The 26444-nt window shown below is 33.7% G+C and overlaps 1 protein-coding gene and 1 long non-coding RNA gene across 2 annotated transcripts in view; one reads left to right on the top strand and one right to left on the bottom strand.

The window, feature by feature from the left end:
- Positions 1-853: 853 nt before the first annotated feature.
- LOC107071358 (uncharacterized) overlaps positions 854-26444 on the bottom strand; it is a 37796-nt gene continuing 12205 nt past the window's right edge. Inside the window, exons 2-22 of the mRNA XM_089178862.1 lie at positions 25174-25230; positions 12629-14920; positions 11843-12114; positions 11373-11720; positions 10949-11275; positions 10505-10864; positions 10125-10431; positions 9418-10040; positions 8978-9325; positions 8051-8893; positions 5939-7963; positions 5605-5849; positions 5032-5530; positions 4670-4954; positions 4333-4576; positions 3904-4247; positions 3522-3813; positions 3097-3411; positions 2744-3021; positions 2247-2654; positions 854-2154 (exon numbers count right to left, since the gene is read on the bottom strand). Coding sequence (XP_089034988.1) covers positions 2119-2154; positions 2247-2654; positions 2744-3021; positions 3097-3411; positions 3522-3813; positions 3904-4247; positions 4333-4576; positions 4670-4954; positions 5032-5530; positions 5605-5849; positions 5939-7963; positions 8051-8893; positions 8978-9325; positions 9418-10040; positions 10125-10431; positions 10505-10864; positions 10949-11275; positions 11373-11720; positions 11843-12114; positions 12629-14920; positions 25174-25230 — 10748 coding nt within the window. The 3' untranslated portion in view covers positions 854-2118. The remainder of the gene's footprint in view (positions 2155-2246; positions 2655-2743; positions 3022-3096; positions 3412-3521; positions 3814-3903; positions 4248-4332; positions 4577-4669; positions 4955-5031; positions 5531-5604; positions 5850-5938; positions 7964-8050; positions 8894-8977; positions 9326-9417; positions 10041-10124; positions 10432-10504; positions 10865-10948; positions 11276-11372; positions 11721-11842; positions 12115-12628; positions 14921-25173; positions 25231-26444) is intronic.
- LOC149030515 (uncharacterized) lies at positions 16621-25181 on the top strand. The gene is made up of 3 exons (XR_016178698.1): positions 16621-16727; positions 16816-16950; positions 23718-25181. It is a non-coding gene; the product is annotated as an uncharacterized LOC149030515 (long non-coding RNA).

Genomic DNA, 26444 nt, shown 5'->3' on the forward strand with positions numbered 1-26444 from the left:
ATACAGAATACAAGACATATTGTGAGTTTGTACATTTTGTTTAAGTCAATGATCACTAACTCATTACTGAATTTGCTAAGATATTACGTGTTTCTTCTCATAAAATACATATTTGAGCAAATCATGAAGCATTATAATTTCAAGATTTTTATCTTTCAAATGATTCTATTTTTTCATACCTTTTTATTTCTTTCTTTTTCTTTATTTGCAAGAAATCTCTTATTAAGATATACATGGCTTGGATTTATTTCTTGTAAATAGAATAAAATCTTATTATAATTTATTTGTTTTGTTTATTTTTTACATTATATAAACCTTCAAACAGTTTTTCCTATTCTCAATCTCCTCTTTGTGCGGTGTTTCATAGTTCATACTTCTAATTACAAAATAAAAGTTAAATTTTCATTTCGTTATTTATAAAAACATTACGCCTATAGGGATGCAACCCTCCATACACAGTTTGAAAATGTTTCTTGCGAGCGCCATCTACTGGGACGGAATTTTTTGTTCTGCCCGAAAGATAGGCAACCCGTAATACACACGTGTATGAACAGTTTGAGCTTAAAAAAAATTCCGTCCCAGCAGATGGCGCTCGCAAGCAACATTTTCAAACTGTGTCTGGAGGGTTGCATCTATACAGGCGCGTATTTTTATAATTATTAAATAAATAATTGAAATATTTATATAAAATAATTATATAAGGTTTCACTTCTAATTTGTATGATCTGCACAGATGTTTTTTTGTATTTTTGTTGTCTACATAAAATTTATATGCATTGTCTTGATAATAACAAGACAAGTCGTAACTACTTATCGTACTATCGTATCGCTCGATTAAAATTAAAAATATTGCTAACATTCAAAATCATTGTATTTTTATTTTTATTATAACGTACAAGTAAATAATTACAATAGTTTTGTATAGAATTTTTGGGAGAAACAATATGTACAACAGAATACATCTATATTATGCATATTTTTATACGCGTGTTGTGTTTTGTGTGCTCGCGCGTATGTATAAGTGTAATAGTTTATTTAGACGTATAAAAATAAAAGTTCATTAATAAAAGAGGTACGAGAGTATCGCGGTTTCCAACCCGTTACATTTCTATTACCCAGAAAAATCGCGCGCGGGTTCATTTTTTCCTCTTTCTTTAAATATAAACTTAATCGCTATATTTATTATCTTTATATCTTTGTGTTAATAATACAAATTTTATTTGTTAGATTAGAACTTTCGTTAGTTATATTTGAGTATTTTCCTCTTTTCAAAGAAATATATATATATATATATATATAACAATAGAAATATATATATATATAACAACAAAATTGGAGATATGAAATAAGAAAATCAATTTCTGGGCATCTTGCATTCGCTAAGATAAATTAAATCTCTTTAAATTATACAATTTCAATATCAATATTTTGTTTTTAGATATAATAATAATTATATTTCGATATTTACTCAAAATTTGCTAAGTTTTGTATACTGCTTTAAAATTATTTAAAAAGGAACGAATTTCATGGCTATGTCATTATCGACATCTCATTTCATTATTTTATCAAAATATGTCTGAAGGAAGGAGTATCAATTGGAAAAAATCAATTAAAATTTGTCATTTTAAAAGTTACATTTTTTATCCTTATTTTCTGAACATTTCAAGCTCATATTGAAATTGTTACTTGAAGTTCAATATTTCAAACTGTTCTTACAAATATTATGCAAGTATAGAAATAAATAATATTTTTCAAGATATTAGTTAATTTGTCTGCAATCATGATATTTCAAATTTTCGAACAATTTTCGAACAATTTACAATATAACATTTCTCCTGATATCTTCCTTTTTATGAAGAAAAAGCTAAAGCTTAGAAATAGAGTCTTGTTTAAAAGAAAAACTGTCTTTTTTGGTCTCACCACTTCATTTTATCATTTGAAAATGTGAAAAGTATTTCTTAAATGATGTTATATATTTGGCAACATCGAATTTCAGTATTTACAACTGAACCACCAGCTGCAAAGACCACCGTCCAGCGGCTGTGTCTTTAATATAATTATCTTAATTCGATTAATCCTCATATATTATTATATTTATACTGTCATGAGATTGATCTCTTAAAGAGAATCAAAATTAGATTCTCTATCACTAACCTGCAAAATAAATAAATATTTGAAAATAAATATAATATAATATAAACAATGTATTCATTTTGTTAATTGATAGACAAATTGTGTTATCATACTCTGTCTGGGCTATAAAGTGGTGGATGGTGAGCTGGAAGTCTTAAAGTACTACCCAAATCTCTCTCAGCCATCGTGTGTCCTTCGCTACCATTATCTCTCGAATTTTTGTTCTTTCTAGTATCTTTAATACTATTTGTTCGAGTAGCTGCTATTTTTGTAAATGGCTGAATAGTTGTTTCTTCGCAAGACCTTGCCAAAATAGATCCTGCTTCACCTAAATCTTGTCTAAGTAGTTTTGTTTGCGTTTGTATTGTTGTTTCATCGCAGGAACGGGCTAAAGTAGATGTAAGATCGCCTTGACTGTCGCAATTTTTCATAACTTTTGTCGGTGGTTCTATAGTAGTTTCTCCGCATGATCGAGCTAACGTTGATTCTGCATCTATCATTCTTGTTACCGTTGCTGATACCTGTCAAATACAAACTTACATTATTAAATACTTCTTCTCTCTTTCCCTACATATACTTGTACTAATATTTTGTGCAATGTTGCGAGTACCTGGAATCCGGCACTGACAAGTGCACCAGTTGACACTGCAGGTGCTCTTGCAGCCTGTAAATCAGATTCCTTACAATCTTTCATACTTGATATACTTTGCTTTCGATTTACTGGATGTTGAGAACCATTGTCAAGGTAGTTTATAAGTTTATTCTCATCAGTTACAAATGTGCTCAATGTAGTTTTGTAATTTTTCGGTGACTGAGGAGCTGATCGATATTTAGCACGAGGAATCATAACAGTTAATGAGCGATCTCTTTGCTCATCATTAGTTATTTCTGTATACAAACAATTCAATGTTTAATCAAGCATCAATGATAAAGAATATATCCCACATTGATAATATAACAAACCTGGTGCAGTCACAATAGTCTTTCTTGATGGGTCATGTAATTTTTCACTGATTTTTCTAATTGGTCTCTTCATTGGAGGTAATGGTGCTATCATTTGTGGTGGTGGTGGTAAAACGTGTGGAACGTGATAAGGTATAGTTACATCACCGACACTATCTTCGCTGCTAGTATCACCACCTGCTCCAGAAATCATTGCACGAGTATCTCCAGAAGTATGCTTGTTATGAACGGGTTGTCTAAAGCATGCTAGACCAACACATACAGCTAGCAAACCCAACAAGATGGCACCTGTTGTTACTAGAGCTATCAGCATCACTAAAATATGAAAAAAAGAAATACAAAGAAAATTATATCGACATCTATATATTAATTATATTAATTATATTAATTATATTCATAATTAATAATAGATAAAGTTTGTTAACCTTTCAAATTAACTTGACATCGTTGGCCACTATACCATGGGAAACATTCGCAAATTTCATGACCATGAATATTAGTTATACAATGCCCTTTATTATTGCATCCTGCACAACCTATCGGTGCTTGTGAACATATTCTTCCAGGGTATGAAGGATTCTCTGACAAATCTGCCCAACCTTCTTTACAAGAGCACTGATAAGATCCTCGTAAATTGAAACAAGCTGCGTTTGGTGAACAATCATGATGAGGACCATCCTCTTCATTCGAACACTCATCAAAGTCTGATGCATGAATCTAAATATAATTAATAAGAATTGCAATGTTAATAAGTTCATTAGAAATCATTAGATATGTAATACAGAAGTAATACAGAATGATATTTACCAATTCAAGATTTTTAGAGGCATAAACTTCAGTACCACCCAAACTATAATTACTTCCAACTAAATATTTTCTAAAAACTTCCTTTAATCTTGTTTCATTAGCATTGTCACTGAGTTGTACATAAAATACTACTTTCATTGGATCCGAAGTAAATTTGGAAATCTTTAGAGCTCTATAGATATCTCTAAGATCACTTTGCATTAGTGTTCTATCTAGAGCATCTTTTACTGAACCAGCAAGTCTTCTGTATATTAGAGATGAAGAATCGTTCAAACCTTCTTCATAAGTTATAGATTCGTGTCCAATACGATCCAGTCCAACATACATTGTATACGTATAAGTTGCTAAAATAAGACAAAATCTTAAATCTTTCATTTTTATATAATTATAGTTTTTTATATAATATAGGCAGAAAAGAAAAATATTTACGTTTACAAGGCCGATCAGGGAACATTCTTGCAAATCCTGGCCGGCAGACGCATCTCATTTCATTTTCTACTTCAACGCATGTTTCTGCTTTAGATCCTTTACATTCTGGTGTACATTGATTGGTAGGTCGAACAGGTACTACAGGTGCACCTAAAATACCTCCAGCTAAAACTCTATGAATCTCATTATTTGTAGGACTTTGTTCATCCCGTGAAATGTCTTCTTCGCCGTATTCTGCTTCTACCTGTATAGAAACAATTTATAATTATTTCATTTTACTTTACTCACTCACATTTATTTTATATAAGTTTCGTTTGATGTTGTTGAATTTTCATACCTCTTCAGCACCAGGCTCAGGTGGCTTTTGATCGCTCATTACCACAAAGATCGAATCATTATCGATACTATTTTCATAAATTGATGGTACCTGCGTTACCACAGATTGCAAAATACTTGGCGTCACAGTAGCAAGTGTATTGGTCGGATGATGTAAAATTTCTGTTATTGTTTCTACAGTAGTCGAAGTCATCGTATGAGTAAGCAAAAATGTTCTTGTTGTTGGTGGTAATCCTACCGCAAATGTTTCTATTTTTGTTAACGTTGACATTTTAATCCGTACGATCTAAAATATACATGTAATAAAAATCAATATTTAAAAATAGATATTTAATATATCGTTCGTAATAGTGTTTACATTACCTCTTTGGGTTTTAATCCAATATTTGTGTCAGAGGTATTTTCATGTATCACAGTTCCTAAGTTAGATTTCATAGTTTCACTAGTTGTCTCATTTATTTTTAAATCTACATATTTTGTTGACGATGAATCAGTATTACTTAATGATTTATCTGTTTGTGTCACGGCTACAAATATTTGGTCTGCTTTTGTTTGATTTATTTCATGATTCGGTAATTTATCGGATTCTTTAATTCCATCGGTGCTTACAACAAATGTAAGAGATTCTGTAGGTTCTGTGCTAACAGATGACAAAATAAAGTCGTGACTTGATTGTAAAAATATAGGTTGCTCTGCCAATTTAACAGAAGTATGTGACATTTCAAATGTTAATGATTTCGTTGGTTTAATATCAGATTTTAATAACGGTTTGCTTGATTTGATCTGATCACCAGTTGATTTTATTTGCGTCGAAGTAACTGTATTTTTTGTTTTGGTGATAGCAGTTTGATGCATTGATACTCTGAAATTATTCGTAATATTAAGTACTGTATTTAAATTAATAATCTAATATTTTGGTTGTAATTTTGATTATACCTAGAACTGCTGGAGTGTTCCATTCCTTTAGTTGAAATAGAAGCACGTATGATTGGCGTGCTAGTAATGGACGTTTTTATCGTATTTTGTGTTGTTGCGTATTTTGATTTCATATACTGATTGATGTAAATATTAGATATACTTGCTGTTGGCTTTTGGGTTGATCCAAATGGCAAATGACTTATTTTTGTTGTACTTATTTCATGAGATTTGGTTTGTAATGCTGGAAGGGATGGTACCATTCTCTGAAAAAAATATAGTACAGTGAGTAAATAATGAATAACTAGTAATAATAATTAATTATTATTTATTGTATAAAGAATAATATATTTACTTCAGAAAGTTGTTCAGGAAGATATAATTTGGTTACAGTCATTCTAAGATTGGAAGATTTTATGCTTGGCTGCGGAACTATTGTTGTTTTCGTTAATTCCTGTAATGGAATATATTTCGAAGATAATTTGAAATCTGGCTCATTAATAACAATTGGATCTGGTCTATGTTGCAATGGTCTGTACGTGCTTGTAATTTCTAATGGTGGAGGTGATAAACCAACAACCTCATTAGATGGTGGAGGTGGAGGTCTAAGTTGTTGTTGTTGTTGTTGTTGTTGTTGTTGTTCGTCTTCCAATTTTGACGAAACAGAGCTCAAAGGTGGTGGCATCATATCTCTCGAAGGAACTTTAGGTTCTTTTATATTGAACAACATGTTTGGAGCATTGCTGTGAGTGCTCATATTGTGTGAGTTACTTTTCATTTTCTGATTTTCAGAACTACCTATTACTGAATCTAATGAAGCAAAATTAGTTTGATAAGCAGTTTCAAGTATCTCTTTATCTTGATTTTTATTTTTCAATGAATTAGACTTTATTATTAACATGCTAGGAGGTCTTTCTGTTTGGGTTTTACTATCGTCTTGTTCATTGTCGGTAATCTCAACTGGCATGGAGAATTGAACGTTTGATTTGATATGTGAATTTGATTTCATTCCAGTACTCGAGATAATAACAGGGTCTGGAACCTGTGGTTTCGGTTTTCTTATAATATGTGGATATTCAGGATGTACTCCAGTGATTAATCCTTGTTCAAGAAAATGTGATGGATTATTCGTTTTTGTTTCCAATGATTGTATTCTTGAATAAACTTTCTTATCATTGGAAACAGGAATCGTATAATTCGTAAGCTCATTCTGCTTTATTTCTGATTTCTTTTGTGTCATATATATGTTAGTATCTAAAGTACCAATATTCCAACTAGGCCTAGCATATTGTTTTTCAACCACATCTTCAGAGATACTTTCATGTTGTTGACCTATTTTATATTCCTTATGTGAATTTTGATTCGTCAAACTATCAAAATTATGTTTTTGTGTATTCAAATTATTAATATAACTAACATTACTCTTTTGTTTAACATTTAACATATCATTTGGTTTAGTTATTATTTCCACAGCTGGTATACGAGTAGGTCTTGTCTCAGGAGTAACAATAATATGTTTTTTAGAATAAAATTCGCCTGATTCATGGTCGGTAATAGGCCTGAATTGTGGAACAATGGCAGGTGGCTTCAGATCATCTATGTTGTCATCTTGTCCATAAGAGTATCGTAACGTCGATGATTGCACATTTTCATTATGATGCATCGAAGGTTTTTCATTATTTTCATTAACAGAAGAAGATCCTTTAATTGTATCATAAACAAATTCACTTTCTTTTTCTCTATATTCATGATTTTGATCATGATTTTGATCATGATTTTGATCATGATTAACATTGCTATCATACATTTCATGTGGCTTGCTGTTTACAACAGCAACAGGTACCTCAAATGGTTTCGTACTGTAAAAGGTTTCATTTTGCGAACTAAAGCTATTATTTTTTAATTTGAAAGGTTCACCTGGATATAAAATGGGTGTATTTTCATTTTGATTGTACGTCAAATCTTGTCCAGTAATTGATGGTTTACCATGGAGAATATTACCTGCATTGATTATTCCATAATTGTTTACAGAATCTGTACTGTTTATTACTACATTTTGTTTATTTTTATAATTAATTTCACTTGAATCAATATTTTCATGTGATTTTATATGTTCTGATTCAGCAATCTCAGAATCTAATGGCTTGGATTGGTTTAGTATATTAGAATCAATAGTTTGATTCTTGGAATTAGTAATTAGCATCGGCGAATGATATTCAGTATTTGCCGATTTTATTTTGAAATATGAAGGATTATGATATTCTATTGCTCCAGTGGGCACCTGATTATTATTCCATTTAGTAATAGATTCTTCCGTATAGGAGTTTGGTGGATTAGTTTTTTCCGGATTACTTTGAGGTAATCGATCTTCAAAGTTTACCTGTACATAATTAAAACATGTGTTTTACTCTTATATTTATTCTTCTTCATATTATATAATCAATTTTATTAAATATTTATAACTTACTTGATAATTATGAGTAATTCCTTGATTTGTTACATTGTTTATATTTTTCGTTCCTGTTGATGCTAGCTTGTTTGTAAGTTCGTATTGTAAATATGTATTCGATGAAATTTGATGAGGTAATAGAGCAGTATTTTGTGATTTGAACGGTAATTTTGGAGACACAGGATATGTTGTTTTTGTAGTATGAGAATTCATAGGCTTTTCAATATGTGGCCTGCCGTTGTGGGGCCGATGAATAGTTGGTCTTAATACGGATTGGGGTCTTAAGCGATTGTTCAGAGTAATTCTTGGTGGTTTTTTGTTTAATTTCCAATTAGTGTTGGAAATAACTTCGTTTCCTGAATCTGGTTTATTGTGATACATAAATATATGTGGTGTTTCAGTTGGGACAGTTGATTCTGCTCGTCTAGATGGAACAGTTGGTAAAGTATTTATAGGTTTTTGATTGTTGACAAATTGTCCATTAGAAGAGAATGAATTAGTGGGATGATCATTAGAAAGAATTGGTGGATGTGAAACCAATTGTAAATTTAAAGTTTCTGGTCTATGATGAACTAAAATTTCGCTGTGAACGAAACCTTGGCCATTTGTTATGCTACTTTGATGAGTTTGTTTCAAAACATGAATTCCTGCTGGTGGTCTTCTATCAGGTCTGGTAAAAGGTGGTTCTAGTTTACTTGGTGGTTTAATATGATCGAAACGAACTTGCGGCACCCTGATTATGTGTTGTCTGTTGGAAGAATCTGTTTTTTGTATAGCTGATTTGAAATTATTTGGGGGTGATGGCGGAACCATATAATTCAGTGGATCTTTCCCGTGTAAATTTTGAAATAGTTCCTCTGCCTGGAATTATCAACAACAACAACAACAAAAAACATTACATTAATATTTGAAAATAATGATATTTTATGAATAAAAAAAATCTACCTTTTGGATTCCAACAAATCCAGGAGCAGTTTCAGGTTCTGGATATGGCGATGGATCGTCAAAATATTGACCACTAATGTGACGTTCTCCTGTATCTCCAAATATTAAAGCCTGTGTCCCATCTTGAGGAATCATAACATTTGCTACTTGACTAGGTTGAATATTAACAAGTAAAGATTGACCTGTTGATCTATCAATAATATGTGGGACTTGGTGAACGATCGGTTCGGATGGAGATGATTGTGCTTCTGACGTTTGAATTTTAGGTGAAGTGTCCCAATTTGGATTTGGTTGTTGTTTAAACGATGTAGACCAAGATTTATCATTGGCTGGATTCTCTGAATAAAGCTGAAACAGCAAATAAATTTCTATGCGTAAAGTAATTCAAAGTACTAATTAAATTAATGATAAAGTAATGTGATAAAATAAATAATACATACATCGCCAAATGTAACTGGCAGTGCAGGTGGTGTTAATGGATTTGTTGCTCCCCATGGTCCTCTAGACCCATTTGTACTCCATTCAGACTGCTTGTTTATATGCTTATCTATACCTGGCTTATCAGGTGGTTTTAATAAAGGATCATGCTGTATGTATTCATGTTTTAATTCGATCTTATTTGTCTGAACAGACTCAACAGGATGCAGTTTTTGGGGTTGCGTTGGAACTACTTGAAGTTTTGCATTTAGTGACATAGAAAGTGGGATTTTTAAATGTTCTTCATAAATCCTATGAGATGGTATAATTTGTAGTTGTTCTTGATAAATTTTAGGAGGATGTTGTTCTTGAAAATCTTCACGATTGTTTTGAAGAATTTCTAAAACTGGATGGACAGGAATATTTGGAACTGGTAATGGTGGTGGTTTCATTCCAATATGTTCATCTTCATGAACAAAATTTTGTGGTGGTCTTGGTGCCATCTTACCAGGTTTCCCAATAATGACATCACTATTAGCTGTTATTACTTCACCTGGTGAAATAGGTATACCATCGGCTAAACTACTGGTAACTTTGTGTCTTGTTTCAGCTATGTGATTGTTCTTAGGATTGACCAAATGAGTAGCTAACAAATAATTAATTTAATATTTTTAATAAAAAGGAGCAGCATGGGTAATTATGCGTAATTTATATTTTTCCAAAATATTACCTATATTCTGACTTTCTGCAGCTTCAATATCATCATCAGCGAATTCTGCTACTGGAATGTAGATAGGTGATCTCTGTGTAGTAGTTTCTTGACTTACTGATAAAGATTCTGTATCATTTTTACGATTTGCAGTTTTTCCTTGTAATAAACCAGCCATTGCTGTAATTACAGGTTTCAAAGCAGATAGACCATTGATCCCTAAAGATCCTAGATGTAGAAGATTGCTCAGTTGAATGTCACCTCCTTCTTGGGTTGAAGGTTGTTTATGTTCAGCAGTATTATTCAACAATGTTGTCATATTATTATCCTAAATTAACAAAATAATAAAAATATTAGACGCATCTTTATTTAAATAACTTAAATAGAACAAAATTATTTACCTTATTATTTACATAGTCAATTCGATTGATAGTTGATTCTGCTGAATCTGAAGATACACTCGTTAATACGTTCAATGATAAATTCTCAGAAGATGTTTCATCTTTTTCTGTTCCAAGAGATGTAGTAGATTCTACTAAACTGCTAGATGCAGTTGGATCAATCTGATCTTCCTCATCAAAGAAAATAATTGTTGAACCAGTAACCACATTCTTTACTGGATCAGAATGGTACGCTGTTGTGAGTAAGGCATTCATGTAACCAGCGTCGAGTAAACTTGGAGCTATTGATTCTGTTACCACATTTTCTATAATGTGAGAACGAGATGATATGGTTGTCGATGTTTCACCATCAGGCCCAGCCTATAAAGAAAATTATTGTGATTTAAAATCATGTTTGAATTAGCCTCCACCGAGTATGATTACAATTAATACAATATATTGTACCTGTAAAAGTGTTGTAAAATAAGTAAACGTCGTAAGATACGTTTTAGTAGCAAAAATTTGTATAGGTTCGGGTGTAGAACTGATTGGTGTTATTTTTGTCGTAGATGTATCTTTTATAGGTATCTTTTCTAAAACAACATTTGTAGAAGTTGCAACGTTTGTACGTATAACAGATGTACCTTTCTCAAACAATGTATTATAGTATGTATATGTGATATAATAAGTCTTCATTATATCAGTCATAGATTCTTCAGTACTATCTAAAGCTGTTAAAGTAGTAATGACACTGGTAGGGTTCGGCGGTAGTCCAGATTCAGTTGCTATTAACTGAAGAAAAAGAAATAAAAAAGAAATCAAACATCTCGTATATATTATAGAACAGATTTAGCATAACAACAAACAAAACAAAATTTCCAAATCAAACCTGAGTAATTGTATCACTTGTTTTCACTTTGGTATGACCATCTTCCATATAAGTTTTTTCCAAAATTCTGGTACTTAAATAGGTATTTGTTTCTGTATGCGATACTTCTGAGGGTTCCAACATCATATGCAAATAGTCTTGAGGTGTTGTGATTTTATTTGTTACAACTTTCGTATTAGTTATCAATGATGAATCTTCCATATTAGCATGATTCGTGTCTACGGTTAAATACGTATGTGTCGTTTTGTGCATTTCCGTACGTAATGTTGGGGATGGTTTTAAGACATCAGTTGCTGTTTCTGATCCAGGTTTCTTGTGACGTTCTTCCGTAGCTGTATTATGTATAATCTTAAACAAGAAATTTTATTGAATTTGCTGATACTTTAGATTTTTAATTAAAGGATTTCATTCATGTTAATTCATTTTTGAATGAATTTTCGAATGAATTTTCGAATAAATGTATCGTATACCTCTGTAGGGATAACAGAGTTTCCACTGTTATTAATTGTTCCAAAATACGTGAATGTAGTAGTACATGATTTTGTAACAAAATCGTTAGACTTTTCTTGTGGCAATAACATAACTACTGTATCTGATAATGTCAAAGTTGGTTGAGGATTTGAATTTTCCCATCTCAAAGCTGGAGTTGGTCCTGCTACAATAACTTCTACTCCATTAGACATGACACGTGTAGCTAGATTAAGTTTTCTTCCCTCTTCCTCTTCTTTTGATTTATCTTCTCCTATTAACATTAAGTAATTCAAATAAATATTCATTTGATTATTTTTTACGATACAAATTGCACTCATCTTATTCAGAATATGCCCATTTATAAATATTAGTCAAAAAGTACAAAATATAGATAGATAGATAGATATGTAGAAATAGAAATAGAAAAAGAGAGAGAGGGAGAGAAAACTACTTTACATATGTACATCTTAATTAAATATCCCAATATCTACAATATTACAATATATTGAATACAAAAATGTTTCTTGTAAAAAAATGGTTAGTTGTAAATTAGAGAAGAAGTATTTTTCACAAATAGAAATTGTAACAATTCTATAATATTAACAATGAAAATAGTATAATAAATATGTACAAAATTCTTAATCATTTACAATATGTACATTTTTTTTACATAATTGCGATATTTGTGTGCGTGGGTGTACGAAGGAAATACTTTGGTTTCAAAAATCGTATTACACGTAGACATACTAACAGAAAAATTCATTAGTTAAAAATGAACTACTCACCAAAAACAGATACTGCATTATATATAGATGAATATGTGTTGACTGTTGACTCCATGGTGGGAGTGACAGTTACCGTGATGGGCACCGTCAAAGTGAGTGTCGTCACTCTTGGTCTAATGGTCGTAGAAGATGTCACTTGGGTTTCGAGTCCATTCAGTTTTGTTACTATGTATGTATAAGTTCTCAATCGTGTTGATGTTACTATTGTCTCTGTGTAGTAAATACTTGTACTAGGTTCTAACGGGATATATTGGGATGATGTTGATTCTGATTTGGATGTTACGATTTCGGAGAAATCAGGTCGCGATAGTGATAGATAAAGATCATCTGCCAGACCAGCCTCGATATCTTCTGGTGTGGCCGAAGGAATAGTTGTTGTAAGATTGAAAGTTAAAACATTTGTTGTTTTAATTTGAATTTCAGGGCTATTTGATATGGTAGTATATTCTGCATTAAGAGGAATTACGCTTGGTATGTAAGAATCATCGTAGTTCAAAGAAATAGAGGAATTTGGTGTTAAGGATATTTTTGAGTCAGAAGTTTTCAAACTGGACGTAATATCAATTACTGTTTCGGGTGTATTTATTGGAATAAGTATTGTAGGAGTTTCAAATACATTGTACGACTGTATAGGTTTTACTGCTAACATCTCATCATCGTTTTGTTCTTCGTTAGAGTTTCGAGTTACATTGGTATCTGTCAAATCATTTATAGAAGTATTAATAATATCTTTCATTGCATCCAAATCTTTGATATCGTTGCTTATCAATGAAGGTTCAGAATTTGTTTCCATATTAGTTTTGATTGTTTCTGAAATAGTTGGTACTGATTGTTCTTCCATTACATCTGGTGCTATGGTACTTTGTTCTATTGATTTTTCAAATATAGTAGCGGTACTTGTTTTTTCAGTTGCAATTAATGTATTTAACTTATCAAAAAGCGTACTTTCTGTCATTCCACCATTTGTTTCTACAGAAAATTTATCTTCCTCCTGTAAAGAACTTATTTCTTCTACTTGTATAGGAGTTGTTTCTTCTTCTTGTTCAAGGGTTGTTTCTTCTTGTACAAAAGTTGTTTCTTCTTGTACAGGAGTTGTTTCCTCCGTTACAAAAGTTGTTTCTTCTTCAGGTAAAGGAGTCGTTGTCTTTATAATGTCATGTAAAGTCTCCGTAGTAGAATCTAATATATCAAGCTTAGAACTATTATTTTCATTTAGAACGTCAGTAGATTCTAGTATTGTTATAGACGGTAACAATGTTGCAGTGCTGCTAACCGATGATATGTCGATAGTATCTGCATTTGATGTTATATTTTTATTTAATGTTTCAGATTCTGTGACAGGATTTGTGAGGATTTCTTCATTAACATTTGATGTAATTTTGTTAACATCAACATTTTCTAATTGGGTATCATTCTGCACTTTATTGTCTTTTTCATTCAACGAAGTAGGTATATCAGACGTTGTTGTTTCTGTATAATTATCATCTTCGTAACTTTCATCTTCCTCGTCATCGGATGGTGGAAAGAAAAAATTGTCTGTAATTATTACGGGCATTTCATCGATAATTTCGTATACCGATGTTACGCCTAATGTTGATGATTTGAATTCATTTAACTCTTCATCTTCTGGTTTACTTTCAATTATATTAGGCGTTTCTTCAAGACTGGGAGTAGAAGTAGGATGATTATCATCTTCGATATCTTCGATATCTTCTATATTTTCTTCGTCTTCATATTCGTCACTATAATCTGAAGATGCAGTAAAAAAACCTGTAGTAATAATAGCCAACGTTGTCGTTGGTTCTATAGGTCTCACGGCAACTAATTTTTTTCTTGTAATTCTTACTCTTTTTGGTGTCACGGTACTTGCTGTTGGTTCGAGTTTTCTTCTTCGTGTAATTGTAATTTTGTGACGTGTAGTCTCGGTTGTCAGATTTTCTAGATCGGTTAGATCTGTAGCTGAGGGTCTGGTATGCGCCAATCCTAATGCTCTAACTCTCGTGACAATTCTTTTGGTGGGCGTTTGTTCATTTCTAGTAAATGGTGTTAAAGGTCTACGTCTGACCACAGTGAGTTTATGCTTCTTTGGAACTTTACTTCGAATTACGGGAATACGAATTCTAACTTTTTTACGTGGTCTAATTTCGGGATATTCGTCAATATCATCTGAGACAGAACTTTCAAAAGCCTGATTTTCTTCGTTATCAACATATGCGCTATCATCATTTAACGATCTGCTATAATCTTCCTCAGCTGGATTATTGTTGTCGTTTAAGCCGTTATGTTGCTCCCCTGAAATGTTGCATTCTTCTCTGTTCACTTGTTTATGCATTTGTTAAACTTGCCCCAAGATTTGTCTCGTATTTCAAAATCTCCACGGATAAGCAGATGATAGTAATCAAATTCAAAGAGATAATATTTGCCAAATATTACGAATCAGGATGAGTCTGACAGTATTTTCTTATCTTATTTATAATATTTTTATCTGTTTTATTTTTTTTTATTTTTTTTTATTTTTTTATTGTTGTTCAAGCGCAGTATATATTATATTCGAATAGTATTATTTTTACAACATGCTTTTTTGGTCGCAACAAATTCTAAAAGACCATGCTATACCTGGCCAGGTTGTCGTCGTGTGGGCGCGCGTGCGGCGGCGGTGGCATCAAAGGTTTTGTGGTAGTAAAAGGAAATATTAGATAATGGTTAAATAGGAATTTTAATAGAGAAATAGAAAAAGTGAGGTATATAAGAAAGGAGGGAAAGGAAAGGAGTAAAATATTGAATAAGGATTAAAAGAAAATGTACGTGATGATGGAAACCGGATAATTCATTGAAAATTCAATGGTTCTAGTCTTCTCGAAGCTGCGAGCTTTCGCTAACACGGATCTCTTTCTTTGTAATAACAATATAGAATTATCAGAATGATCTCTGACATATTCAATATTGCTTTTCCTTTCGATTATATTTGGTTAAATGCATTGATTTGAACAAGAAAAGCGTCGTGTCCAAATAAAGTCAATTTGTAGAAAGATCGCCAACTACGAGTATTTGGAAAAGATTGTAATGAACCAATGAGTGAAAGGAGGACAAGGGATAAGGAGAAAGAAAGGATTTCTATAATAGGAAGAATTAGGTATGAGTGTACGTGTGAATATGCCGTCCCACGTCACCTACTACACTTTCAAGGCTTTGCGTTGGCGTATGTGCGTCGAGAGTATCTTCGCTTCCTGTCAGAATAGCATATGGTTCTGAACCCGCATGTAAGGACGGTGGAATCGATGGTTGTACTTTAACAGATCTATTTATGTTCCTTCGTCTTCTGGATGCTGTTGCTTGTTCTCCAATTTTAACAGTACTCAATACTGTGCTAAATTCTCCAGGTCTTCGACCAGAGACATAAAGCGTCACTACGCTAGATTCAGCAGCTTTCGATGTAACTGATTGATCTTCTCTTCTATCATGAGACGACCTATCCCGTCCACCTCGAACTCTCGATGGTTTTTCATATTCCTCTAGATCTTCGTCCGAATATTCATAACTGTCTGGTTTATAATCCGAATCTGCTGGTTGATGTCGCCTTTCAACTTCACCCGGTAAAGTGTTACTTTGCGTTAACAACGGAGCAGCGGCAAACAAGGGATCCAACAAAGGATTTGAATTGGGTTGTATTTGTTGTTGGGGTTGTTGAAGCAACAAGAGTAAAGAGTTCAAATTGGCAGCTGGCAATGTTGCCGTTGGTGTGACTACAACAGTGTCTGTGATAAATTCCGTTGCGGTTACAATGTCGCTTGAGGAGTCTATTAAAGTAGTTAAGATCTCTTTACCGCGGAAGGTAAGTGGAATGACGGTGCTTTGATGTTTCGTAATCGTAGTGACGTAGGTAGTGGTACGCGTGTTATATTGCGTAGTGGGTGTACCTTGAGGCTGTAGTAATTGGTTCTGTGGATTTAGCTGACCCAGAAGCAATTGTGATAAAAGGATATTCGCAAGAGGTGGATTTGTAGGCAGAGAAGGTCGTATTGTAGAAACTACATTTTCAACTGAATAAACTGTTGTAGGTACTATCACTGATTGTGAAGCTCTCCGACCACCAAAAGTGGTAAGTGTATGAGAAACCCGCGTTGTAGGCGTTTCGTGAAGCAAAAATCGTGTAATCTCGGTTTGACCTTGACTATTAATACCTGTAGCTTCGCTGACGATAACTACCAGTGGTCGACCATCTCCACCTGTAACAGTACTGTACTGAGAAGGACCAAGGACTTCAGTACTGGGCTGAGCCGTTATAATATTGCGTTGCTCGGTTACACCATTATTTACTACAGGTATGGTTACTTCCGTTGGTACATAATGAGTTACTGTTATGGTTCCATCAAAATCTGGATAAACCATTGGAGATTCTCTAATGTCTTCGTGAGAAGTTCTTCCCCTTTGCGAAGTTCTTCTGGTACTTCCGTTTCTATTAGAAGTTCTAGATGTAGCACGCGAAGGAGAAACTCTGCGGGAACTATTAATCGATTCCACTTGACTTTTTCCAGAGTTAGTTCTTAGTCTTGGCGGTCTTGCTTTGGCATTATCTGTTGCTTTGTTCGTTGTTCTACTGGTAGTTCTAGCTCCCGAGGACTGCGACCTTTTGTAACTAGATCTAGTTTGTAACGAATCTTTCTCCCTCAGAGTAAATTGTCTACTATTGCCTGACGTCGGGGAGGGTTTTATTCTCGAGGATGTACTTCTACTGTTACTATTAGTAATTTGTTTCGTTCTTCCATTATTAGATTTATTTGATTGACTCAATTGACTCGTAGATGTTTCTGTCGTGTCCGTTTGCGATTTTTCTTGATTATTTGATGACTTCAGATTAGGTCGTGGACCTGTTGAAGTTCTAGTACGAGCACTGTATCGAGCAACTGGTTTTATCGATGCTTTTGTTGTATCTTCAACGTTAGATGGACTACCAACAACGTCGATTGTTTCATCGGTTTTGCTTGCCATAAGTTTGGATTTTCTAAAGCGACTAGTTAATGATCTCAATTGATTTGCCTGACGACGAACTCTCTTTCCTCTTCCATAGAACCCAAATGGTCTGATTTGTGCAACTGGACCAAGCGTTTTACCAAAACGACGATTGCCATTGATATTTGTAGCTGAAGTTTTGTCTTCATGTTCTGAACCTTCATAATCGTTATCCGCAATTTCTTCAACTGGATCTTCTTCGATATCTTCGTCTTCTTCGTGATCAGTATCTTCGATCTGATCTTCTACAGTCGATTCCTGTTTCCTGCTAAAATATCCACGAGGCGGAAAGAAACCTGCATTTGTTTGACGAGGTCTAGTTGGTGTTGGTGGAGTAGATCTATTATTTAATCGAGAAGCAACATTTCTATTTGGTATGCTAGGCGAGTTAGATTTGTTGTTTCTATTAGTGGACTTTGGAGTTGTGCTTGCTCTTGACGATCCGCTATTAAAGTTAATCGGTCTGCGGAATCTTAAAAGTGGATTCGTAGATCTTCGAGAAGATTCAGTTGTTGTTTGAAGAGGTATAGTAACTGTTTCCCCGTCATCGGTCTCCTGGGTATAAGGAGTTTCTTCCGTCACTAAAGTAGTCGTGGTGAATTCATTGGCGTCGTTATCTTGATCGTCTTGCCTAATAGTCGATTGTCCTCGTAATAAAGTAGATGACGCTCGTATACCAGGTCTGTATCTGGACGATGCTCCTGGATATATGGAACTTGAACCACGTTGTGAACCTCTTGAAGAACCTCTAATAGTAGCAGGTGTTCGTCTATTTCCTACAGAAGACGGTGATATTCTAGATGCTCCTCTACCTCGAGCTCCTGCTGTTGCCGAATTGATTGAACTCGTCGTTGCTGATGCTGTATTTCTTCTTCCAGAAAATCTTCTCGAACTGGATGGTGATACCGTCGAAGAATATGGTCCAATAGGTGAACTAATGCGTCCTCTTGATGATGCGAATCTATTACCTTTACCAGCTAACGTTGCAGTTATTGTAGGTGTTATATCTGTTCTGGTAATAGTTGTTGCACCTTGTGCTCCTTTACGTTTTGGATTAAATGTCGGTCGATTTCTAGATGCAAATGGTATAATTACCGGAGTAAAAGATTTTTTCCTCGATGAGAATGTTAATCTTGATTTTTTCCTTGAACTTCGATCGTCCTCTTGTTGATCATCCTCTTCTTCATTCTCTTCATTTTCTTCGGAATCTTCGTTCTGTCCAGGAGATTCCGTTGTAGGATCTTCTGCTAAAGATGATTGAATTACGGCAGGTGATGGTGATATTTCTACAATTCCTATCGAAGTACTTGGTAATAAAGTTGACGTTGGTGCAATACTTAAAGTTGCTGCAGTAGATGCAAAACTGGAAGTGCTTTCAATTATTTGTGCATATCTGCCTTCGATACTAGTGCCAATAACTTTGGATTGATAATAGGTCGTGATGCCATCATTTTCAATTTGACCTTCGATCAATCGCACCAATCCGGTTCTGTGTTTGGGGCTCGATGAAATAGTTTGCTTTTTGCTTTCGTCAATTTTGGTACTAGAACTATTTTCAATAACTTTTGCATATACACCATCGATTAAAGTACCAATCTGTTTGGTTGTAAAATAAACAGTAGTTATACCATCTGCATCTATCACGCTACCTTTATTTAAGGACAGTACTCCTGTAGGAAGTACAGGGGTAGCTAAAACCGAAGCTGTTTCTAAGCTGGTTGAACTTTCCATAACTTGTGCATAAAGACCATCAATGATGGTACCATATACATCGGTCATATAATGCGTTGTAACATCATCTTGAATTTTACTAGAACGAATAGTTGATAGTAATCCTGTTTTAGGAATTTCTACGGCTTTCGATGGTGCTATAGATTTACTTTCTTTTTCTAATCCTTGAACTTCGGGATATATGCCATTACCAATTGCACGTCCAGTTGGTTCCAGTTTTGGTTCTGTCGTATTAGGTTTGAAGACACTAGTTACAGTTTCTAATCTACTATTTAAAATAGTCTCGTTACCTGCATACGTTGTTGTAAAGTATGTATATGTAGTATAGAACGTTGTTGGTTCTAAATTAGTGACCGAGGTGTTTTCATCAGTTATCGTCATATCATCGTTGCTTTCTTTACCTTTAGTAGTTGTAGTTGTTTCTAAAAGAGATTTTTCAAGCAATGGAATGTCTGACGGTGTAACTTCATTGTCAGCTGTTATCTTAGCTTTAGTGTCACTAAACAGTTGTTCTTCAATCAGCGATGACGATGACGTTGAATCTGCTGGTCTATATGTCATTACCATTTCCAATTGTACAGTTGGCGTAGCTGCAACATCTGGAGTTACAACTGTACTAACTGTTTCTTCACGGCTCGTTGTCAAAGTATCGCCACCTTTGTAAAATGTTGTCCAATACGTAAAGGTTGTGAAATAAGTAACTGGCAATGTACTTGACTCTTCTGCAGGTAACGCAGCCGTTGGTCTTATAGTTTCTGTGACAACGTTTGTTACCGTTTCCAAACGACTGGCAACATTAGACGAATCACCTTTGTACATTGTCGTAAAATAAGTAAATGTTGTGTAACTAGTTTGTAATAGGAGCGTTGGTGGAGGTTCAACGTCCTGGTGATTCGACTCTGATAATTCTTGATCCTCTGGTACGGCATTTCTTTTATCCATAACATCCAAAACAGTACCACCACCAGAACTGGAAGATGAAAGAACATCCGTAATCATTGATCCTAAAACTTCACCATTTATCGGAGGATTTGGTGTTACTTGTCCATTGATTTCAATATCACGAAATATATTTTCAGTAGAAGATTGTTGTTCCAATGTTGTTGGAATTTCAGTGAAATCTTCGGTGATAGCTTCAGTGATCAATGTAGTCTCACTTTGACCGTTAATTTGTTCCGGAGCATTAGCTTCTGCTTGAACTTTTTTTGCCAATAAGAAAGCTTCCTCTTGAGATTTCTGTCTTTGAATTGCTTCCAAATATGCCAATATTTCTGGTGGAACTGCTGGTTTAGGAGTAGTTGTCTGAGGTGGCAACGTAGACGATGTGGATTCTTGTGAGACAGTAATTGTTGGGCTTGATTGAATAGTTTCTGTCACAACATTGGTGAATACTTCCGTCCTCGTTTCTATTTCCGTTTCATCATCGACAAAAGTAGTTGTAAAATATGTATAAGTTGTATAATAGGTTTTCAACTGATGTTGTTTCATTATACCAGTTGATATACCACTTGATGAAATTGGACTGGCTTCGAGTTGAGTTATTTCCTTTTCAGTATCTTCAAATTCATCTTCGGACACAGTGGGTACAGTACTAATATGTTCACTGATCGTAGTTTCGTCATCATCCTGAACAGTGGTTAAACTACCCTCAGTAATTTCCTTTCCTGTAAATTCTGAATACTCTGGAGTTGTTGCTAAATCTTCTCCACCTTGTTGAGAAATTATTGATGGCAAGATAGTTTGTGATATCTCGGTGGGACTTATCAGGATAGGCTCATCTTTTTCAAAAAGACTAGCTACTGCAGCTGATACACCATTGGGTCCAACAGTTTGCGTAATAACATTAGTCTCAACTACCTCTCTACTAGAAATACTTGACGTATCTTTTGGAAAAATGTTGTCAAGTATGTATAAGTTGTATATAACGTTTTAAATATTAATTCTATCTCTTCGTCCTGTTTTGTAGTTTGTTCCTGATCAAATTGCGATTGCAAATTCGTTATCTGTTGCGATATTAATGAAGTATCTGATTTTGTAGGATAAATAAAGCTTTCGGTTGAACTTGGCGAAATGAATTCTGTCAAGAAAGTAACTTCGGATGATGTCACTTCTCGCGATTTTATCGACGTAGTCGTACCGCCATTGCTATCAGGAATGAAGAAAGTTGTGTAATATGTAAATGTTTCGTATACGGTGGAAGGAAGAAGTTTCGTTGCAAATGTAATTTGTTGTTTCGCATCAACGGAATCTACTACTTGTTGTACATGATTTTTGTCTTGATCATATTCGTTTCTAGATGATCCACCTTTGATGCTACGTCCCTGAGGATCCCCAGATAGAATATCGTTAGGTATTCCATCGTCGAATGTTGGCAATGCTGAGTCAGTTGTTCCTAAAACTTTTCTCGCACTTTCTAAAATATCTTTTAACGTTGTTAATACACTGTCTGTGGTATCTTTGAACGGAGTCGTTAATTCGTTCATTTCTGGTGATGCTTCTTCGCTAGTCGTTATTACTTGCGGTGTTGTACTAATAGCCATTTCAATAGTCGTATCTTGTTCTTCTTCATCGTCATTTATATTAGTATATTCATATTCCTCGGTAGTATCTTCCTCATTATTATTCGTTATTGTAGCAGTATTAGGGAAGAAGTATACGTTGGAAGAAGTATGAATAACTTGAGCATAATTTGTGCCAATGTAAGTACCATAAATAAGACTTTTATAACGAGTGGTAGTACCATCGGAAGATGTCATGGAATCTATAACTTTAATAAGACCCGTGGGTTTGATCGAATTTCTTCCTATATCAGGTATTAACAATAATGGATCGGTAGACCTAGAAGATGATTCGATTTCGGTTTCTTCAACAACACTTGGTTGAATATTACCTCCATTGATAATATCCAATAATTCATCTGTCGTCTCGTTATTTATACTAGCTTCTGTATGCTTGTCAGAGGGTAAATTCGTCGTTTTGTGATCCCCGGAGACAGCGGTAGGTCTAATTTTGACAACTGCTACACCATCGTCGGGTCTAAGCGTAGCGTCACCTTTAATCGTGGTAGCTGGACGACCAACAGGTGCTGCTGGTGATGTACTAGGAGAGAACACTATAACAGTATCGCCAACTGTGGTAGTAAAATCGGCAAATCCATGATAAGTGACCGTAGCTAATGGCTTGTTGTCTAACTTTCTCTGCGTAGGTTTTACAGTTGGTTTAAAAACTTTTGGAAGACGTGTCCTAGTTTTTGGTTGTTCATTTTCAAAGAAATCATAATTATTTGAAACGTATTCCTGTTTGACAGTGTAAGTTGGTAAATTATCAGCAGGCCTCACTTTAACCGGTTTAAATCTTTGATGTTCAGAGCCCAATTCTCTTTTACTAAATATATCATTTTCTCTGGTTAAATCGTCCAATATTTTGGTCCCCTTATTATCGTTTAATTTACGCTGATTATCAGAATGATTTTCTATTATATCTTTATTCTTATCTTTTATTTCTATTTCCTCGATGGCTTTAATCGGAGCATTGGTCAAATCAACTTTTGATTGCCAGTCATATTCTATTGTTCTCGAGGGATATACGACGTATGGACTAGTAGGATCTACCGAAGATTCTTTATCATAAAATACTCTACTTGAGGTAGACAAAATTCTCGCATAAAGACGTCCATTATCTAACGTAGTACCAAGAACTTGCGTTGCAAATTCAGTACTTGCTCCATCTTGTACAAAAGTACGAGCAGTTTTTGTAAGGAGACCTACCGGAGGCACGGATTTTCCGGGACGGGCTGAGACCAATAGGACAGTAGTCACACCTGAGATAACGTTAATTTGATAATAAATAAGGAACATGTTTCGATAAATTGGGATTAACAATTTTTTGAGGAATAATGTTGGGAATATATGCCGACCGTCGTCGAATAATTAAGTGTGTATACGCCGATATAATGAATAATACCCATCACCATAAGACAGATTATAATAGAAACCCAAAGTTATTTAGGAAATAATACAAGCAAAGAGAAAATACAATTATACATACATATACATAAAAAGAGAAAGAGAGAAAGAGAGAAAGATAGAAAGAGAAAAAGATAGCCCAAGGTTTCGAAATGTCGAGAGAAAAAAATGAACGAAGTACAGTGGAAGTTTGATCAATGTTATCATCATGGTGATTTGATTGATTGATTGATAGTGTTGATTAGATCCGTTGAAAAAGAAAAAAAAATAGAATATGTTGTTGTTGAGTTTTGTATGTCCGTGATTGAAGTTTCATTGTCATTTGTAAAATCCGTCCGGTGTTGTTTATATGTATTTATCGCGTAGGTTTTTTTACAACGTAGGTCGTCGGAGAAGAGACGGAGATGCGGGCGGACGTTGGAGGCAGACGGCATCCAGTTGTTGAGAAGAGTTGAAGGCGGGGGAGCAGGCAGGAGCAGTAAACAGAAAAACAGAAAAAGAGATAGACGATTTTAATAGAACAGCTTATTTTCTTTTATAATCTACAATACCTGTATCGACTTATTGTTAATGTCGTTTCTCATTTTGTTAAGCTTGATTTGTATGTATCCAATATTATTTCAATTGCTAAAATGCTATTTTGAAGAAGTAAGAAGTAAGAGGCTACTTGAGGTATCAATGAGAATAAAAACTATCTAACTGTTGAGTTTAGAGAAAAATACAAAAAATGAGAGAACAAACAAATCAAGCTTTAATTTAGAATGTGATATGCTTATAACAGAGTGATGATCTGTTTCTTAGCGATATACAGCTTCGGAAAAATAGTTAAGAAGTCATTTGTGCCAAATAACAACAAGAAAATAATAGCCGTTAGAATTTTCGTGCATAGAGCCTGACCATATTAAAGATTTCAATAAAGGAAAGATTTGCAAGACAGAAAATTGACCGAAAGTTAGTTTTTTAATGTTCTAATCAATTTTGTCATATAATACGGCCGTTTCTTTTCTTTTTTTCTTTTTCTTTTTCTTTTGAAGAGAAATCTTGTTCGTGTAATTTAATTTAATATAAAATAAAATAAATCCAATCTCGTATCAGTCATCGATGATTCATTTATAAAAAAATAATTTATATATCAAAATACTTGAAAAATAAAATATATTTTTAATTTAATCTTTTTTTTTTTTTTGTTTTGTTTGCGTGTATATATTTCTATATATTTATGACTAATATATAAAAATAATATTTTATTTATCCATCTTATTTCTATTTGACAGTATACTTATACAAATATCTATTTTAACTAAAACTAATTATGCGTATATTAATTATTATGAAATGGAGATATAGAAATGTTGTCCGGTTCAAAGGTTTATATACACGGCCGCACCTCGCGTCAACACGCACATATAAAGTTTAGACATGACAAATACAATATTCATCATGTGGAGAAAGTAAAATAGGTAGAGACAAAGGTTGAAGCAGAAATAAAGTGACTAGACATAACATTGCTTTCGGTATAACACAATATTCAGAACATATATATATATATATATATTAGTATCAGAAATATATAAGAAAATATTTGACATCAGATTTGGATAGAGTAATCATTTGTTACTATGTCGAACATATATGAGTTATATATTGTGTAATATAAGAAAATAGTTTTTTAATTTGTCTTTACAATTAACATAAACCTCACAATAAAATCGAGAATATGTTAAACGCAATGTTATGTATACTATATTTATATATTTGGAAAATTGTCCATTATAATTATACATATATGTATATTTTTTTCTCAATGTAATCAAATTAAAATTAAAAGCATAAACTCACCCTGCAAGTCTCCTTCTATCCTGGAGGCTCTAATTTGATCATTGTCAAAGTTTCCATCTGTAAATAATATTAATTTACATATAGTTATTTATACAATTATTATTATTATTATTATGATTATATTCTGTAGTATGAATTTTTGTAGTTAACTTTTATCCAACTATGGTCATGTTATAGAGAAAAAATTTTGAAAGAACTCAATGTTGTTTGGTAAAAATCTTTCAATTGTATATTTAAAAAAGCATTATTATTTGTGTACATTGCTAGTATATGTGTTACAAGTGTAGGAAATAGATTGAAACGATAAAAATGTTCACAAATGGTGACAGAGAAAAAGACCAAAGACATTTGTAATTGTGAGAAGGAAAGATGAGAAATTCCATACCTCGGGGATACCAAAGACGGCATTCGGAGGCCATGACATACTGTTATTTGACCGACTCCTTTCTTCAAGAGAACGCAATATCTACATTTGTGTCGATCGGATACTCGATGCGACATCTTCACGGATAAGTAATTCTACCAGACTTATACGAAGAAAGTCTAACTATGGATAGGCAGCGATTGAACCAGGCGACGACGAGTGTGTCGACGTATTTCTTTTCTTCGGTATATACACTCTTGTCTTGTTTTGTTTTAGTGATCGTGAGTTTCAAGAAATACCACTTAGTCAACCTAAATTTAAAATATTTAACAGATTGCTGAAACTGGTCTGCTATATACGTTAAATAAACAAGTATACAGGTAACTCTTCTAACACGGTTTCGCTATAACATCATTACAAATACTTTGTACAAATCTTTGTACAACACTTTGTACTTTAACATATTTAAAAATAACACGGTTATGGGTATACCTTTATTACCTGTGTTACATCAAATAAAATGTAGAATAATAATAAAATAATGAATATAATAAAATAATATTATAGGCTATTTGACGTGATCTCTGTTCGCAGAAACATCTCCACAAGTGTAATATCCGTTCGATACAGGTTGTATTACGCGAGTTACCGATTCAGTATATAAGTCTCGTTGTAACGGGATCACACTTGCGGTCCAATGGAAGTGTGGGCTATGTAAGGCAGGGTGATGATGTAGCGGTGAAACTCTGTTGCGTTCGAGACTTGACCTGCTATCACATCAGGTCGTACATTGATTAAACGTTTCTTACGATCAAGGATACAATTTGTAGATCATTCAATTTCATACAAATAACAGAGTTTATCAAATGTGTAATTTTAACGATCAACAAGAAGATACTCTTAATTG

This window comes from Polistes dominula, unplaced genomic scaffold (genome assembly GCF_049000335.1).
Source record: "Polistes dominula isolate Pdom_NZ unplaced genomic scaffold, Pdom_raw_medaka contig_18, whole genome shotgun sequence".
Classification (NCBI taxonomy): domain Eukaryota; kingdom Metazoa; phylum Arthropoda; class Insecta; order Hymenoptera; family Vespidae; genus Polistes; species Polistes dominula.